The 12,765-nt window shown below is 39.9% G+C and overlaps 1 protein-coding gene across 12 annotated transcripts in view; it reads right to left on the bottom strand.

Annotated features, from left to right (window-relative positions):
- Nucleotides 1–12,765, bottom strand: part of Kif1b (kinesin family member 1B) — a 191,339-nt gene that overhangs the window by 110,543 nt on the left and 68,031 nt on the right. For 6 of the 12 annotated variants that reach the window (XM_045150524.1, XM_045150532.1, XM_045150526.1 and 3 more), the window contains 3 exons: nucleotides 8,380–8,591; nucleotides 3,606–3,685; nucleotides 1,238–1,313 (listed from right to left, as the gene is read on the bottom strand). In XM_045150524.1, the coding sequence (XP_045006459.1) occupies nucleotides 1,238–1,313; nucleotides 3,606–3,685; nucleotides 8,380–8,591 (368 nt within the window). The remainder of the gene's footprint in view (nucleotides 1–1,237; nucleotides 1,314–3,605; nucleotides 3,686–8,379; nucleotides 8,592–12,765) is intronic. The other 6 variants (XM_045150528.1, XM_045150529.1, XM_045150533.1 and 3 more) reach the window with 1 other exon arrangement.

Below are 12,765 nucleotides of genomic sequence, written 5' to 3'. Positions count from 1 at the left end.
GGAGAGATGGCTTAGCGGTTAAGCGCTTGCCTGTGAAGCCTAAGGACCCCGGTTCGAGGCTTGGTTCCCCAGGTCCCACGTTAGCCAGATGCACAAGGGGGCGCACGCGTCTGGAGTTCGTTTGCAGAGGCTGGAAGCCCTGGCGCGCCCATTCTCTCTCTCTCCCTCTATCTGTCTTTCTCTCTGTGTCTGTCACTCTCAAATAAAAAATAAAAAATTAAAAAAAAAAAAAAGAATCTGTATGAATAAATATGTTACTGAAGGAAACATTACTAAAAGGTGAAAACTACAACCCTTTATAAAAATATGTAAAATACTTATTTTTATTGCCTTGTTTTGAGGTTGGACCTCGCTCTAGCCCAGGCTTACCTAGAATTCACTATGTAGTCTTAGGGTAGCCTCGAACTCACACCAATCCTCTCACCTACCTCTACCTCTCAAGTGCTGGGATTTAAGGTGTACATCACCACACCTGGCTTGAAATACTTATTGTTCAAGTTCTATAGCATGTATCTATAAGCCAATAACTTTAAATCAATCTTTATGTGTGTGTGTTTAAGAGAGAGAGATAGGGCTCCATGTACCTCAGGTGGCCTTGAATTTACTATGTATCAGGTGTTAGGCTTAAATTATTTTATTTTTATTTTTAGATATTTATTTGAGAGAGAGAAAAAAGATGGAAAAAGGCAGATAGAATGGGAATGGGCACACCAGGACTTCCTGTCACTGTAAACAAGCTGCAGATGTATGCACCACTTTGTGAACCTGGCTTTTACATGGGTAATGAGTAATCTAACCTGGGTCGTTAAGACTCTACAAGCAAGTGTCTTTCACCACTGAACCATCTTTCCAGCCCCTAGCCTTAAATTCTTGATCCTCCTGTCTCTACCTCCCAAGTGGGGAGATGAAACTGGGAAATTGAACCCAGTTACCCAGTCTTTGCAAGCAAATACCTTTGACCACCGAGACATCTTTCCAGCCTGAGGGTGGTATTTTAAAAGAAAGCAAAAATGAAGGCGATTAAGCATACTGATCATAGCCAATCATTACAGATTCACCAGATTCACATGACAGCATTTTTCAAATGGGCTGCCCTTATACTATAAGACCAAATTATATGGTGAAAGTAAGCTAAGTATTAAAATAAAAAAGGGAGGTGGGGAAGGACAGCCCTGAATGAAATGTACTTTCTAAGACAGTGTTTAGCTTGACTGAATAACACAACAGGGTTCCCTACCTTTTTAGGTGAGAAAACTCCCAGTGTTCCTCCATCTTCCCGAATGGCAACTCCCATCTCAGCCAATAAGGCCTCTCTAGAAAAATTTAAAAAAACCACCACCAAAATGTCAATTAAATCAGTCTAAAATGAAGTGGAACATAAGGCAAGCAAAGCAAAGACAGCTACATCTAATGCTGATAAGTCAAATGTGGAATGATATGCTTATCTCATCATTAATAAATTATTTTTATTTGATTTGATTTATTTGAGAAAAAGGCATAGAGCAAGAGAGAAATAAACTGCTTTAAAGATAAACAGCACAGTCAAGAAAAAGTATGCTCCTCATTAAAATCCTATTCATCCAGTTAAGAACTTTCTTTCAAGGTAGGGGACGTTGTGCAGTAATACAACACTTGCCTAGCACTTTCAAGGTCTGGGTTATATTCCCAGCATAATAAATAAAAATTAGACATTGCTTACCTTCTATGAGGCTACAGATTTAATATCGAATAGTGGGAATGGGAAGACTTAGATATATGGAGTGTTGTCCATAATGTGATTTCCTCAAATGCTATGTCTACATTCATTTTGGCTCAATAATTCTATTTTAAAACACTTTTCTTCTAGCCCAGGCTGACCTGGAATTTACTATGTAGTCTCAAGTTGGTCTTGAACTCACAGCAATCCTCCTACCTTGGCCTCCAGAATGCTGGGACTAAAAGCGTGCACCACTACACCCAGCCCTAAAACATTCCTGGGTATGATTCCCCCATACTCATGTAAAGCCAGATGCACAAGGAGGTGCATACACCTGGAGTTTGTTTGCAGTGGCTAGAGGCTCTGGCACACCCATTCTTACTCTTTCTTCTCTCGCTCTCTCTCTTTACCCCCTTTTCTCTCAAATAAAATAAAGCATTAAAAGTAAATAAATAAAATTCTTTATTTTAGTATATCATACATTAGCACTCATTTTATCTTCACTGTCCATAAAAGGGAAAGACAGGAACTGACATTTCTTTTTTCTTTTTTTTTTGTTTTTGTTTTTGTTTTTGTTTTTGTTTTTTGTTTTTGGAGGTAGGGTTTCACACTAGCCCAGGCTGACCTGAAACTCACTGTAGTCTCAGGATGGCCTTGAACTCACAACGATCCTCCTACCTCTGCCTCCCAAATGCTGGGATTAAAGGCATGCACCACCATGGCCGGCCGGCACTGACATTTCTTAAGTATATATTTATTCCAATAGCATAAGTATCATTTTGGGTTATACTCACTCCTTAAAATAGAGTACGGATTTTAGTAGTTGACAACTTAGAGGCTGGAGAGATGGTTTAGCAGTTAAGGCATATGGTGGTTTGATTCAGGTGTCTCCCGTAAACTTAGGTGTCATGAATGCTAGGTTCCCAGCTGATGGAGATTTGGGAATTAATGCCTCCTGGAGGCAGGGTATTGTTGGGGGTGGGCTTCCAGTTTCCCAAAGCCAGTGTTTGGCACACTCTCCTGTTGCTATGGTCCACCTTATTATGTTGGCCAGGGGGTGATGTCCACCCTCTGCTAATGCCATCGTTTTCCCTGCCACCATGGAGCTTCCCCTCGAGCCTGTAAGCCAAAATAAACCTCTTTTTTCCACAAGCTGCTCTTGGTTGGGTGATTTCTACCAGCAATGAGAACCTGACTGCAACAAGGCACTTGCCTGCTACGCTGGACCCAGGTTCAATTCCCCAGTACCCATGTAAGCCAGCTGCAACAAGGTGGCATATACATCTTGAGTTCATCTGCAGTGGCTTGAGGCCCTGGTGTGCCCATTGTCTCTTTCTCCCTTTTCACTGCCTCTTTTTCTCTCTCAAATAAATACTTTTTTTTTTTTTAAGTTGACAACTTAAAGTCAGTACAAATTTCACCAGACACTTTGAGAAGGTGACTCTGAAAGCTCTTTGTTCTGGGCCTTTGTCATACACAGTCTGTTTGGCAAATGAGAAACTTTACTCACTAGGTTTCACTTTTATTACACCCCAGCAACATATAGTATAGTAACTATTAAGTACTATATGACTCCCTAGAGAATCTTAAAATATATGAATTTCACTTTAAACTGTAAATTTCACTTAAGTTCCTAGCCAGGTTTATTTTATTTTTAATTGTGTTTTAGCAGGGGAGGTTGTTTTAAACTTCTATTTCATCTTTTCTTACTATCATTTTTGTTTTGTTTTCCAGGTAGGGTCTACTCTAACCCAGGCTGACCTGGAACTCACACCGATCCTCCTTACCTCTGTCTCCTGAGTGCTGGGATTAAAGGTGTGCACCACCATGCCCAACTATCTTTTCTTACTATGAAAGTACCAAACTCACTAAAAAGCTGAGAAACACTGCCAGATGTTAATCTTCTGACCTTTCCATTCTGATGGCCTCTGTTTTACGAAGTTTCTCTTCCCAGGTTTCATTCAACTCAGCAATAATCTTCTCAGATTCCTAAGGAAGGAAGTGCACATTTACAGGTCCAGAGTCTTATCATTCTAACACATCACAAACAGTAAGGAAAGCAAGAACAGATACTCTCTGAGAACCAGAGGCGGAACCTAAGGTGGTAAGGTCCTTTTCACTTTTTGAAAGGTAAGAATCACGAAGATTAGGCCCAAAACTAAGTCAACCCCAGACATCTAAATCCTCGAAGCTTCACTAAGAATACATGAATAGTGAATCTGTGAACATATGTGTGTAAATGGAGAATAACAGTAATACTAACATTCAAAAATACAAGGCATTTGTGATGTTTATGTTGTTTAGAATACCAGTTACTGTGAGGAAAATTAGAGCAAATCATAACTGAGTGGCATGTTAGCGAATCTTTAGTGCTAGAAAAGCTTAAGAAACCACTTATTCCACAACCATCCTAAAGGTAAGAAAATTGAGAACTAGAGAAACTAAGAAATTGATTTAAGACCACACTATTTCAGCCAGGTTGAGATCTGGGTTTCCTATCGCTGTTTTGTTGTTGTTATTTTGTTTTTGTTTTTAAATAAGGTACAAGTGGATTTTATTTACTTATTTTGAGATAGAGATTCATGTAGCCTAAGATAACTTCAAACTCACTATATAGCTGAGGGTAACCTTGATCTCCTGAGTCTGCCTCTCAAGTCTTGGAAGTGCGTGGCACCATAAAATTGATAGCACAAATTAGAAATATTTCCACAAAGAATTAGTTCAGGTTTTGATACTTAAAAGGATAAGTACTTACTACATGGAACATTCCTTGAAGCCATCAGCTAGCCAAGGTTTTACTCTAGTGAATGTAGCATGCTTCATAAATGTTAGAATGGGGCCCTTGAACTGCTTAGCACTGCATCTGCCTTGCTTGCTTCTAGGATAGATATTTATAGGCTAAGCCTGAGCAATGGCACTCACAGTACTCACTTTGAGGTCAGACTATAAACACTAGAGCCAGGGAGTAGCTAGAGTTACAAGTTTAAAACTTTATTAATAAAAAACCAAATCGAGGACACAGAAATTTCAAGTTAGTTTGAGTTGTGGCTTAAAACAAAAATGACCTATCACTCTCTTTTGCCAGAGGTTTGTAGAAGGACTAAGGACGCCTTAGTCGGGCATGGCTAGCACTCGGGAGGCAGAGGTAGGTGGATGGTTGTAAGTTTGAGGCTACCCTGAGACTATATAGTAAATTCCAGGTCAGCCTGGGCTAGAGAAAGACCCTACCTCGAAAAAAAAAAAAAAAAAGACATTTGCCTTACATATGGAAATAGGTTATTAAGTGAAGCAGCAATAGCTCATTGTAGAAAAGCAGTATACTAACATAGTTTTCTTAAGTAAAAGGGGAATTAACTGTTAGGAAAAATGAATTAGCCTCTATATTGCTGTTTTCCATTATATTATTTTTCTCCTGCAGTGTTGAGCCTCAGGAACACAGCTCCTAGGCATTCAAGTATTTCTATTATACAACTGCCTTCCACTCTCCAGACACAAGACTTTCTCTGTCAACATCATTAAAATGCAGGTCTACAGCAAAGGAACTCTCATTTCACAAATAAGAACAGAACTAAATGCTTATGCTTCAACAGACTACTGCACTGCACTGTATCTAGAACCATAAAGAAGCCACTTGCTCTCCAGAATAAAACTGGGGAAAATAAAGGACTCCGTTTATGTTGGTTTACAGGAGAATTAAACAAATAAGTTTATTTGCTGATTAAAGGACTATAGTTCTGTTTTAATGGAATGTAGAGAGGTAGGGAGGTTCCCTACAAGAAGACCCCATTATTCTCTAGAAACTACTTGGAAGACACTAGGTGAACCTGATTCTCTAAAAAGCATAGTTAATATCTTGACTGACATGTGACAGTATTTTCAACTGGTTCCACTCTTGGGCTGGGGAGATGATTCAGTGGTTAAGGCACTTGCTTACAAAGCCTGCGGACCCAGGTTCAATTCCCCAGTAGCCACATAAAGACATATGCACAAAGTGGCACATAATCTGGAATTTGTTTGCACTGGCAATGGTTCTTGGATGAGCAGTAAGTAATTGTTGGGGAGAAAATAATGGTTGAAATAAACCAAGATGACAGGCAGCATCGATATAACTTCTCAATAAGTTTCCCAGCCTTGGCATTCTTGAATACAATAGCCAAAAAGTATGCATAAAAAAGGGAAAGAAGCCAGGTGTGGTGGCACATGCCTTTAATCCCAGCACTGGGAAGGCAGAGGTAGGAGGATCACTTTGAGTTCGAAGCCACCCTGAGATGACAATAATGTGTTCTAGGTCAGCCTGGGCTACAAACAAACAAACAAATAAATGGAAAGAAAAAACATTTGAGGGCTAAGGAAATGGCTCAGTGGTTAAGAAAACTTGCCACTTAAGCATGAGGACATAGAAAGGCCTGACATTACCCAAGTTTGACTCCCCAGAATCCATGTAAAAAGCTGGATGTGGCCACAAATGTGTAACCCCAGTCTACAATAGAGGGGGGTGGAGACTGGAGAATCATTGAGACTCACTGACCAAATAACTGCCACTCTGGGTTGAGGGAAGAACATATGTACAAGGTGGCACATGCATCTGGAGTCCATTTGCAGTGGTTGGAAGACTTGGCATGCCCATTCTATCTTTTTTTTTAAAAAAGATAATTTTATTTTGAGAGACACAGAAAGAAGCAAATGTGAGGGGCAGGGTGGAGACTGCCAGCCAGGGCCTCTAGCCATTGCAAACAAACTCCAGATGCATGCACCACCTTGTGCATCTGACTTCTGTGGGTACTAGGGAATCAAATCTGGGTCCTTAGGAGTTCTCAGGTAAGTGACTTAACTGCTAAGCCATCTCTTCAGCCCTATCTATCTTAGCGGTTAAGGTGCTTGCCTTTGAAGCCAAAGGACCCAGGTTCAATTCCCCAGGAGCCACTTAAGCCAGATACACAAGGTGGTACATGTGTCTAGAATTCCTTTGCAGCATCTGAAGGCCCTGGCACAACCATTCTCTTTCTCTCTCTCTCTGCCTTTTTCTCTCTCTCAAGCAAATAAAGTTAAAAAACTAAATTTTAATATTTTATTTATTTATTTTTACATGTATATGTAGATATGCCAGGATCTCTTGCCTCTGCAAACTCTAGATACAGGCACCCCTTTTGTGTCTGGTTTTATGTGGGTGCTGGTAAATCAAACCTGTACCAGCAGGCTTTGAAAGCAAGCACATTCAACCATTAAACCACCGTCCCGACACATTTAATTATTTTTCTTTTGTAATATTTTATTTATTTTTAGTTTTATCAATTTATCTGAGAGAGAGAGAAGGGGCACACCAGGGCCTCCAGCCACTGCAAAGGAACTCCAGATTCATGTTCCCCCTTGTGCATCTGGCTTACATGGGTCCTGGGGAATCAAACTGGGGTCCTTTTATTTTGCAGGCAAATGCCTTAACCACTATGCCATCTTTCCACCCCTGTTTTTCAAGGAAGGGTCTTGCTCTAGCCTGGGCTGGGTTGGAATTCACTATGTAGTCTCAGGATGGTCTAAAACTTATAGTGATCCTCCTATCTCTGCCTCTCCAGTGTTGGGATTAAAGGTGTACACCACCATGCCTGGCTGTAAGATTTATTTTTCTCATTTCCTATGGGTATGTAAGTGTGTAAAGTTGCATATGTGTATATGTGAGGCCAGAGACCAACCCTGAGTGTTACTTTCAGGAATGCTACCCACCTTTTTAAAGACAGTCTCTCATTGGTCCAGGGCTCACCAATCAGGCTAGACTGAATAGCCCATGAGCTCCATTAATCCTGTCTCTAGCTCCCTAGCATTGGGATTATAAGTGTGTACCACATACCTAGTATTTTTATGTGGGTACTGGGGACTGAACTCAGGTCTTCATAATTGTCAGGTAAACAGTTTACCCACTGAGCTGTCTCCCCAGCCCCAAAAACTAATTAAAAAAAAAATAACACCACAGCTGGATGTGATGGTGCATGCCTTTAATCCCAGCATCCAGGGGGCAGAGGTAGAGGTGGAGGCCAGGCTATGACTACAGAGTGAGTTCCAGGTCAGCCTAGGCTAGAGTGAGATCCTACCTTGAAAAACAGCACCAACACAGAAGGCCTCATGTATCCTGGGCTGTTCTCAAACTCACTGTACAGCCAAGGATGACCTTGAATTTTTGATCCTCCTACCTCCACCTCCCAAGTACTGTGATTATAAATGGGTGCCACTGTTTTTTTTTATTTTTTGGAGGTAGGGTCACACTCTAGCATGGGCTGACCTGGAATTCACTATATAGTCTCAGGCTGACCTTGAACTCATAGTGATTTTCCTACCTCTGCCCTCCAAGTGCTGGGATTAAAGGTGTGTGCCACCACATTCATCAGCTCATGCACTGTTTTAAACTAAATTTCTAATAAATCATTTTACTGTGATTTATAAACTGCTCCCAAAATAATGTAAGTCTCTACAAGTCAGTTATTTGCTTGGCCAACCTGTGTCCACTCTACCTCTGGCCATGTCACTCAAGCATTTTAGTGAAATTACTTTAGAAAACATAAAATTCTTATTTTCAGAAGACTTCCAAAAGTTAAAAGTTCTCCACATGTAAGCCAAAACCTCAGGAACTTTTAGTCCTAGTTCTGCCCTGTGGCACCATATAGAATGTCTTGCATGCAGTCTGAGTGACATACCTTTAGACGTTCAATGGCTTCTTCTCCTCCAGGTGTAGACATGATCCTTTCCTGAATGCTGGTCACAGATGTTAAGCCCACCTGACTATTGAGTGAGCAGGAAGATGGAGATGAAGTAAGGGACCCCATGGACGCTGTGGAAAAATTGCCAGGGCGTTGATTCTCAGAGGCTAGCAAGTACCTATGCTTATTGTTCTGAAAGTCTTTCAGATCTGGGAGACAGAAGGAAGGAAGGCAGAAGAAGAAGAGGGCAAAGAGCAGAGGAAGAAAAAAAGACAGGAAGGAACACAAGTGTAAGAAAGGACAGCAGTAAAGCACCAGGACAAAGACATACAATACAAAGATAGGGTATAACAGTTCTAGATGGCAGTTCTAAAACAAGTCTCTCTTTAATGCTGCTACTGGAAAGTAAGGATCATTTCTGAATTTAAAAACCAACAGATTCAAATAATGAGTTAATATTGTGTTTAGAGTTTAACCAAAGCCTCAAAGCCTCTCCCCCTAAACAGCCAGACTATATTCTTTCTATTTTTCTAAGTCTATAATGCCTTTAAATTTATGCTACTTTAAATTCCAGCAATTTTTTAATAGAAAGGACATATACTCATCACTTATTTACCAATGATACTTCACATCGGCCTGGCTCAGTGTTATATGCAATTCAGCCAAAAATATTTTCAAGAAATTGTTAGTTTTAACTCCAAGCACCTGGAAGTGTTTATATAGCACCATCTCAGTATGCCAAAATGTTTTATTTCTATTTTATATGTGTGTGGTGTGTTCATATGAGGGTGGACATACCTGTGTGTGGGTGCATGTGCACGTAGAGGCCAGAAGTTGATGTTGGCCATCTTCCTTGATCATTCTCTACCTTGTTTATATAGTCAGGATCTCTCATTTAGGCCCAGATCTTGCCTATTAGGCTAGTCTAGCCCCAGAATCCCCCATCTCTGCCTCTCCAGCACTGGGATTACAGGCGTTCTGTCCCACCTGCCCAGCACTTACATGTGTGCTGAAAATCTGAATTAACTTAGGTCCTCGTTCTTACACAGCAAATACCCAATGAGCCATTTTCCTTTAAACGATGTGAAATCACTAGAAATTAGAGAATTTTGTATAAATATAATAAGAACTAAAAACTGAATGGTTCAACAGGGAGGAACAACTGGCAAATTAATGAATTTTGGCAAACTTCCCATTTATGTATCACAGAAAACAAAAGTAAAGTTATTTAATAACTTAAGTAAAACCTTTGAATCTGTGCCTAAAAGCACAATCATTGATAAACTTGTTTCCTAACAAAATATAGACTTTTGAGACAGTTTCACTTACTAAGGTCTGTGATACAACTGTAAACAAAATATGCTTTTTTTTTTTTTCAAGGTAGGCTCTCTGTAGCCCATGCTAACCTGGAGCTCATTCTATAGCCCAGGCTCACCTTGAACTCATTGTGAATCTCTTACCTCAGCCTCCTTGAGTGCTAAGATTAAAGACATGTACCATCACACCCAGCCCAAAAATGTGCTTTTATATTTAGTTTTGGTGAAAAGGCCGCCACCATCAAAGCTCACTAATTTGTTAATACCAACAGTACACAATGGGGAGAGGCATTAGGAAAATTGACCATCCACAAAACTCTCTTAATTTGCATTTTTGCACTTTCCTTCATTGGCCATCTGTCTCAAATGAATGGTTCTGGTGCATTATTTATATATTTTTACTATTCACTTATTGATTCATTCATTAATTCATTTCCTGCCTTTATCTCTTTAGAGGTGAGGATTGCTGGAAATTAATGCAGGGCTTCTACATGATAGGCAAGCACTCTGCCAACTGAGCTACACTGCCAGCCCCTATTTTTATTTATTTATTTTTCTATCGAGGTAGGATCTCACTCTAGTCTAGCCTGACCTGGAATTCACTGTATCTTCAGGGAGGCTTCGAATACACAGCAATCCTCCTACCTCAGCCTCCTGCGTGCTGGGATTAAAGGTGTGCTTGCCACCATGCCCAACCCTAGTTTTATTTTTTTGAGACAAGAGTCCCTCTATGTATTCCAGGCTGGCCTCAAACTTGTAATAGTCCTGCCTCAGTCTTTGGTAGCTGGGATAAGAGGAATGTGTCACCACACCCAATTATATTCCTATGTTAAAAACAGGTCATTTTTAAAGTTAAAGTTAAATCTACATTACTTAACATTCATATCAAAACCTTTCCTTCAAGGCAACATAAGTAGCTGAAAAAAATTCACTCTAAGTCTATTCATATTTACTATTTAATAAAAGTCAATTCCTGAAGTCCCTTAAAGCCTGTTCTAGTTGCTTCAAGACAGTTTGAAAACTACCATCTGCATATATAGAACACAGGGAAACAAGCAGAGTTATATTTTAAAAGGCAGATAGGGAAAACATTATCTACCAGGTGACAGCAGCAAGGTGGGACAAAGCAGGATAGGTGGAGCTTAGCAGGTCTCATGGACACATGCAAGTTCTAAAGGGAATTAAAAGTAAAACCGAAGAAAGACTGAGAAGTAGTCAGGTCTGCTTTATACAATATTAAAACTCAGTCATGCATGGTTTTCTGGAAATGCCACAGCTCCTCAGAGACAAGATGGCAACAAGCCAACAGGAGCATCACCTTGAGCACAAAAGCAAGAACAAGAAGGCATCTTCTCCACACCAATACTATTCAGCTTTGGAAATCTCAGACAGAGTTGTTTCAATCCAAGAGTCACATGTATATTTTCACACTGTAGATATAGAAGGCCTAACTCATCAGAAACTAGTACTATATGGGGATTATCCTACTAGTTCTTTAAAAAAAAAAATATATATATATATATATATACACACACACACATATATAATGTATTTCGGGGGGAGAGAGAGGGAGAATGGGCATGCCAGGGCCTCTAGCCACTGCAAACAAACTCTAAATACATGTGCCACCTTGTGTATCTGGCTTACATGGGTACTGGGGAATCTAATGTCTTTAGGCTTTGCAGGCAAGCACCTTAACTGCTAAGCCAATCTCTTCAACCCCCCTACTAGCTTTTTGACAGGGCTTGCTATAGAAATAAACAAGATAATACAAATCTAAAAATTAGTCCTCAAATTGAGATCTGCTATGTCTTTTAAGAAAGTTCGTTGATAAATTATCTTTTGAAAAATATTTTTATTTGTTTATTTGTAAGCAGAGAGACATAGAGGAGAGAGACAGAGAATGTACACGCCAGAACCACCAGCTGCTGCAATGAACTCCAGACACACGTACCACTTTGTGCATCTGGATTTTACACTGGTACTGGGAATTGAACCAAGGTTGTTAGGTTTTGCGTGCAAGTACCTTAACCAGTGAGCAATTTCTCCCCCATGAATTACCTTTTTTTTTTTTTAAGTTTAATTTGTAATCAGAGACAGGGAGGAGGATGGGTACATCAGGGCCTCTTACCAATGCAAATAAACTCCAGATATATGTGCCACTTTGTACAACTGGCTTTATGTGCATACTGGGGAGTCAATCCCCAGACTGGCAGGCTTTGTAAGCAAATGCCTTTAATCACTGAGCCATTTTCCTATCCCTTAATGAATTATGTTAAAAGTAGAGCAATGATTTCCATCTCAACTTAATGTCTATATGGACAAAGTAAGGTATGATCCTTTATACTATGTTCTCACTTCAAGTATTAACTTTAGATTTCACAGTTTCAATTCTTTTTATAGAATTTATAATAAAGGGGGGGAGTGTAACTACTAGTAAAGTAAGGTAAGGCCCAAGATATGTAGAAAATAAATGGAGCATAAGCATAGGTGACTGCTAGCCCAACATGTGCAGAGCTCTTTAATCAAAGACAGTTTGGTCAACTGGAAATGATTTTTTTAATTATACAAAGACTTATATTTCAAATGCTAATTAAATAGCATTTTCTATTAAATAATGAGACTACAAAGGGAGTAACTTCAGAAGCAAAAGAGAGAGAGAAAGAGAGAGAGAGACAGAGACAGAAACTATCAACATAGTAATGACTAAAAGAGATCTCGCCGGGCGTGGTGGCGCACGCCTTTAATACCAGCACTCGGGAGGCAGAGGTAGGAGGATCGCAGTGAGTTCAAGGCCACCCTGAGACTACAGAGTTAATTCCAGGTCAGCCTGGACCAGAGTGAGACCCTACCTCGAAAAACCAAAAAAAAAAAAAAAAAAAAGTAAAAAGAGATCTCAATCAAACCACCTACCTTGATCACCTAGAAACCTCAGGCATCTCAGGAAAAACCACTCTAGGCTGTGGTAAAATGGACACAAAGGAACTTTTCACAGTCAATGTTTAAAGTTCCTGGAACAGGGCCTGGTATATTACACATACTCAATAAATGTGAGCCACTATCATCA

Source organism: Jaculus jaculus, chromosome 5, assembly GCF_020740685.1.
Source record: "Jaculus jaculus isolate mJacJac1 chromosome 5, mJacJac1.mat.Y.cur, whole genome shotgun sequence".
NCBI classification, from domain to species: Eukaryota; Metazoa; Chordata; class Mammalia; order Rodentia; family Dipodidae; genus Jaculus; species Jaculus jaculus.
The sequence above is the reverse complement of the archived record's forward strand: the minus strand, read 5'-3'. Positions and strand labels throughout refer to the sequence as shown.